Source organism: Gymnoscopelus microlampas (assembly GCF_963454915.1).
Source record: "Gymnoscopelus microlampas genome assembly, chromosome: 14".
Taxonomy (NCBI): Eukaryota; Metazoa; Chordata; class Actinopteri; order Myctophiformes; family Myctophidae; genus Gymnoscopelus; species Gymnoscopelus microlampas.
Window position 1 is genome coordinate 22,332,195 of NC_139951.1, and position 6,783 is coordinate 22,338,977.

The 6,783-nt window shown below is 37.1% G+C and overlaps 1 protein-coding gene across 2 annotated transcripts; it reads right to left on the reverse strand.

Annotated features, from left to right (window-relative positions):
* Nucleotides 1–2,669: 2,669 nt before the first annotated feature.
* Nucleotides 2,670–6,261, reverse strand: cby1 (chibby 1, beta catenin antagonist). Of its 2 annotated transcripts, XM_084078105.1 has the most exons (5): nucleotides 6,183–6,261; nucleotides 5,891–5,992; nucleotides 4,857–4,962; nucleotides 4,545–4,657; nucleotides 2,670–3,971 (listed from the first exon to the last, which is right to left on the reverse strand). In XM_084078105.1, the coding sequence occupies exons 2-5, from the start codon at nucleotides 5,969–5,971 to the stop codon at nucleotides 3,897–3,899; spliced, it is 375 nt and encodes a 124-aa protein (XP_083934231.1). In that variant the 5' UTR covers nucleotides 5,972–5,992; nucleotides 6,183–6,261; the 3' UTR covers nucleotides 2,670–3,896. The 2 variants fall into 2 exon arrangements, with proteins under 2 accessions (XP_083934231.1, XP_083934232.1); XM_084078106.1 differs by lacking the exon at nucleotides 6,183–6,261 and having other exon boundaries at nucleotides 5,891–6,171.
* Between the last annotated feature and the right edge of the window lie 522 nt (nucleotides 6,262–6,783).

Here is a 6,783-nt window from a genome sequence, read left to right on the forward strand (position 1 = left end):
ATAAAACATACTGTATCACAGCTCAAGATGAATGTTCACATTAACGTGGGCCAGGACAAATTAGGCTTACGAAGTTAAAATGTTCACTGCGTCACAGCCCCTGTAGTCTGGCCTGCTAGGGCCTGTGTGTTTGTGTATTCCCCTGTCTGTCTTTGTCTTCCCACAGGTCCATCAGCATTTGGTCCACTTTAGTTTAGTCCTTGGGTTGCACCATTCAACACCCCACATTACATTTACCACACATCCATACCTTGCTGACACTACTGATTCCACTGAACACACTCCCATGCCATTCTTTGTTATGTTTGAGTTAATTATTGTTGAGTTAATTAAGTTATCTTGTAAATAAATATATCATTTTATACACACCAGCCGTGTGGTTTCCTCCTTTTTGTTATGGCCTACGATAACAACTGTGATACTGCAATCTTACAATGTGCCAGGCTTGTGGCTAGTCAGGCAGAATTTGTCAGAGATTTTAATTAATCTCAGTCTGAAAAACAAAACTTTTATGGTGAATTTTGTTGTTTTGTTATACTGTATCAGGCTTGCTTTTGTCTGAGTTTTTAATTCGTCCACGTGTTCTTTCACCATAATCCGATTGTTTACTTGGCCTAGTCCTGAGTACTGTGGTTCAATATGAATGTACCACACAGAAGAGTTATATTTTGTGCATATTTTCATTCGCTTGGATACTAGTAGTTATTTTTGGGGCATTTTTAATCATTCAATTGAGAGAAACCAGGAAGAGAGAGAGACAGTGAATGCAGAGATAGATGGGGAATGACATTCAGCAACTGTTCTGGCCAGCCATGAATCAAACCGGTGACTTGCTAATCAGGGAATTGCCCCCATGTGGTATGTGCCCTAACCTCTTGGCTATTGGGTCAACCCTGGATAGGATACTTATTCTTTGATCAAGCTGAAAGTGTTGTACTGTAGATTGTAACATTTTGCAGTAAGAAACAAATATAACAAGTCTTGCAATGCATGATTCAGTGCAAATGAGTATTGTGTCCATCATTACCTCATCTCGCTCTCTCAGTAATTGAACAATCTGGAACTTATTTTAATGAATAAAATAAGTTCCAATAATGAAAATAAAAATGTTAACCAATTTATATGGTAGAGTCTGTTAATAACTAGCACATTTGCAGTGACTGGAGGTGGTGTGCCTACTCTTCCACTGAGAAATGTAGACTCTGGTGTTGGGTAGGACACCTGACAGTCAAACAGTATACTGCCTGAAGCACATAAGCATAATATCTCCCCTTGGTCTCATGGTGATGACTTGAGTGACCTGAGGTCAAATCCCAGGTAGGACACAAGTAACAGAAACAGAATGCAGCTTTTAAGCTTGTTTTGGTATATTTCAATTAAATGATTAACTGCTGTTAAGACATTTAAAATGATGGACCTATCTAAATCATTGTTAAACCTTTAGAAATGAACATCACTTTTTCAAGGCCACATGTAAGTTGCATTTTATAAATATAACATTCATAAGTTGTTTTACCTCTTCACTGGTGATTCGATACGGATGATGTTATAATAGCCAAACGTTCTTTCTTGGAGTGCCCAAAATAGTCTTGTGAAAACCTCAAAGCTCCAGATAGCCTATCTACTAAATCTAAGCCTGTTCCCATTAACGTAGTGGGGCTTTCACACTTTCTGTGTCTGTGAGAAATAAAGCCAGGCTCACAAGTCCTCTTCATCTAATTTCTGCCTTTCTCACTACTTTGGTAGAGTTTATCCAATTTAAAGGGGTTGACCAATTTTCCCCACCCCTTTCCTACTGTACATTGAGTTAATCTTAATTATGCATGTGATTTACAGTATACTGTATGCCGACAGGTTGATCCAAAACAACAACACTGGACATACAGTAGGTCTACTGCACGTACCACAATAATCTGCTTAACCTCACACAACCTTTTCAACATTGTAAGTTACACACTGTAAGGTACATTCAGAAGTGGGTATTGATGACTTATATTTATTATGATTTGTAAGTAACTTTTTGAATAAATTGTACCTGTGAGAGTAGTTTTAAAGCAATATAGTTTTCAATTTTACTCAAGTATCAAGAGAGAAATGACTTTAACTTCTTTGTATTTGGCCAAATGTAAAGGAGTATTACATTTTTCTTCTATTATCTTGTTCTCTTTGTTTTATTCTCTCCAGAGACTTCAGCCAAAGAGGCTGATTGCCTGGTATTTGCATTGTTTCTGTCACATTCGATTCTGTTTCACCAATAACCACAAGTTACATTCTGTGCAGCTTTCTTTAAATGTATCATTGTGTATACACATTGTTTATTTGTATATTTGAATTTGCACAAGGCTATTTTATATTATCTTTATTTCTATCAGAACAGGGAAACAGCGCCCTTCTTTGTCCTTTGGTAACGGTTGGCTGCAGGTGCGGTGGTCTCAAAAATATAGAGAGGAAAACTGGCAAAACGAGACTCGCTCACTGCAAAAAATCATTTGAGCATTTAAAATAAAGAAAATATATTATACTCGGGCTAGCCCATTAAGACCTGAGGCCGATTCTAAAAACACGATCAGCCAATCAGTGAGGCCGACGGGTCGGGTTAGGCAATCAGGGAAGCCAGTGCCCACATAACAGCACAGCGGCACAAACGTTACGCGAAGCTCTGCTAATCCACAAGGCCAGCGGGTCGGGTCCGATCGACTCATCACTCAGAACTGCAAACCCCCAGGTCATATGGGACACATACAATACATTTGAGGCTGTTTGGATGGACAGTGCCTGAGTTATACCCAGGACAGACAGGTTTGAATTAATGGATAATAATATAATATAAACAATTCTGTACTTAAGTAGTCTTTTCACTAGGGATTTTATTACTCTTACTCAAGTAATTTGGTTGACTACTTTTACCGTACTTCTAGTGTCATTAATATTTAAACAATACCTTTTCTGGAGTACAGTTTTTGGCTACTCTACCTCTACTGGTTACGCTCAGTATAGAGAAACTGAACAAGATATGTTCAACTCGGTAGCCAATCGAAGATTTATCTTGCACAAAACATTATTTCACCCACTTCTTTACACATTTCAACCTGTGATTTGACAATAAAATTGATTCTTGATTCTGGGTAATTTTTAATGGAAAAAGTATTACTATTTGTAATATTTTTGTCAATAACTCAAAAATAGTAATACCTACAGTGCAACATGTCATATTGCATAAAGGAATGGTACGTATACATGCTTAATTATGAGTAAAATCCTAAACAAAAGAGCCTTCACATAACCCCACCTATACTATAATAGGGATTTACTGTAATGAGCCCAAGTGTTCTCCTCGTGCTGGAAGTACCAATACCCCATGGATTATTGACAAATAATATGGTTTCCTCTAACAGTAAAAAACAAAACAAAAAAAACAACAAAAAAAACAAGGGATAATCCCATAATAGCTTCCTGCAACATTCTACAAACTTGCATCTTGATGCAATTTCCTTTCAAGACATACAGTACATAGGTAAATGGTATACAATACAAGGCATACATATGGCCCCTTAAAAATAATAAAAAATCAATTTGAAATTTCTGATCTGTGGAGGCATCATTTAACAACCATACAGTACATAGAAAACTGGTCCCTGAATCTCATCCGCTTAGCATCCGTTATCAATTTGACAAAGGTATGACTGAGTAATTCTACTCAGTGTACTGATCTATGATCCAATATTGACTCTTTATATCCAGAAATTGTGCTGCTCAATACTATCACAGCACCTACATGAGTCCTTTCCTACATGTATGTCTCAGTAATGAAAGAAAATAATATCTAACAGTCCCTATTCTCTAGTCGCATTAAGGCCTGGTGACATACAGCATTAGAGGCAGCAAGATCACAATTCTCATTTTTTTCTATGATTCTTTGTCTCCTCCAGCTCCCTTTCCATCAGATGGCACTCTGCTGTAGTCTCTGACAGCTGTGAAAAAGAAAAAGAGTAACATTAACATCGTAGAAAGAAAATAGAAAGACGAGTGGGAAGGGGGATGATGGTAAGACATTTTACAGTACAGACATATTATGTTAAGTCCACATTATGTTATGTTAAGTATTTAGATGATGCTCTTATTCAGAGGGATTTACGGTTGGTGTCTTTCTGAAGGACACTTTGACAGAATGCATGGCAATTTAATGACACACAGCTGTTTGCAGAGCTTGAACCTATGAACTTTTAGTCATAAGATGGCCTATTTCTTGTTATAAGTGTTTGTAACTGAAAATCCCACTCCTGGCAGATCTCGATTAGATCACATTGCCAATTCAAATGATGAAATATAAAGAACTTATGAGAGTGCACTGCAGTCATAATGCATAAGGTCTATGAAAAATATGAGAATAATATATCTCAACTCATTAACTGTGTTTTGTACAAGAGCATCGTTTGGGCCTTTGCAAAAAGTGTAGCATTATTGCATTTAGAATTTGTTCAGACATCTAAAAAAAAAAAAAATCACACAACACAGGGTCATCTTAAAAACGGTTAAATCCTCACCATGTCCAATAACATTTCAATTTTGAGTTTCAGAAGATTGTTCTCTTCTTCCAGCTGTAGATTTCTTTTCTTCAGCCTCTGTACGTCCTTACCAGACACATAATCACCAGACTCTGAGTACAACATAGGGTAAGAAACAGACAGAATGCTCACATTAGTGCAAAACAATTATAGCATAGCAGCATACCAGAAAATGGCAGAATAGAAGAGAGAATGGCACTAATAAGTTAACTTCAACTCAACAGCTTAGAGAAGGAACCATTGCACTGATTTGTATTCAGGCCATTGTAGACAGGTCAATGTATTTATTACCTGAAATCCAATGTCCCTCTTCAAACTTCAAACTCTGTCCCCCAACATTCATTACAGGTGGTCCATACTCAAGGCCCAATTCTATTTCCCTCGTTGAGCGGTCCAACTAAAATCAAACAAGAAGAGAGATTAGGATAAAACGAAACATCAACTTCATGCTGAAAAAAACAAACATGTTACCAAGTCAACCGTTGACCCTCTGTCTCAGATCTGTGCCATCATCATGTAAGGAAAACCCTGATGCCAACAACGAATGACATGCTCACTCTTCCTGTTACCATTCAACCTGTGTGCATTGCTCTGTATGTTGTGTGTTATTGAAACCTGATTCAATGTGTTTATCTGAATCGTTTGAGAGTCTTAGTTCTGCTAGAATTAAACTGGAAATCCATACATTAATGAGTAGCCTAATGTATGCAGTGGTGTAAAGTAACTAATTACATCTACTTAAGTATTGTACTTAAGTACAATTTTGAGGCATTTTTACTTTACTTGAGTATTTTCATTTTTCAGTACTTTTACTTTACTACTCCACTACATCTCAGAGGCAAATATTGAACTTTTTACTCCACTACAATTATTAGTGTTAATTATTTGAAAACTTGACTAGTTACTAGTCACTTTGTAGATATTGATATTGATTATTATTACAAAACAGACATTAATCTCTTCAACCCTGGCTATATACATTTCGGCCATTTGCAAATAGCCGATCTACAAGCTCACAATGCATGCATCTGCGTGCAGATCGGCTATTTTCAAAATATATATTTTTTAATACGTTTTGAACCTGTGAAATAGGACATTCTGCACAACGAGTAGCCTACTTTTACTTGTAAGTACTTTAAGTCTATTTTGATGCCGATACTTTAGTACTTTTGCTCAAGTACATTTTGAATACGGGACTTCTACTCGTAACAGAGCATATCTACATTGCAGTATTGATACTTTAACTTAAGCACAAAATGTGAGTACTTTTCCGCCACTGATCAGTAGCCCTAATGTATATGTTATAGAAACAGAAGTGAACTTACAGTGTGGAGGTTGGACAGAGAGGCAGACTTGCGAGGAGGCGTCTTTTTCGGACTGAACGTGTTACCGAAGAGCGGCATCATCGTCACTGATCTCCTTAGTGACTGAATAAAACAAAGGCGTATTAATTAGAATCATCCATGATCGAACTAGCCGTTAGGTTAGTACAAGCAACTCATCCTAACGTTAACCGCACCAGCGGCAATCATGACCCCTAGAATCGCTGATATTCTAGCTAGGAACAAAGGCTAGTTTTAGTTGCTGTGTCGCTGAAAAGTTGATATATTTGTTTACCTCCGTAGCGGCTGTTTAGTTTTCAATGGGAGTTGTAATGTAAAGGCTTCTGTTTTGATTTCCTCTCTATAGTAACCCCATTCCTGTTACTGCGCATGTGTGGGAATTCGATCGTGTACTTGTTAGGTTAATTTACAACCTTGAAACGTATTATATTAGTAGTAGTATATTAGTTGTATATGAAATATAAATATTAGTGAGTTTTTGAAAAGTAAGGTTTAAAAACTAATGCAAAAGCTACATAATGGAAAGACATATGCACATTTTATTTAGGAATATCACAGTCAAAACCCCTCCTGAGTAGAAACAATGGAATCGTCCTTGAAACGTCGGCAAATCACCATGGTGATCGCGTCACATTGCTTGCAAAGTAATTATTTCCACGTATGTTTTTATATGCTAGACTTCCTCTGAACAATGTATATATTGATTAAAATTATTTGCTGCAATACGTACAGAACATACCACCGAAAAAGCTCAGAGAAATAGGATACGTTTCCCCAAACGGCTCTCATTGTTAAAAACTATAAGCTCCTCCTCTACTGACATCAAGCCCCAGTGGCCTAATGGATAAGGCACTGGCCTCCTAAGCCAGGGATTG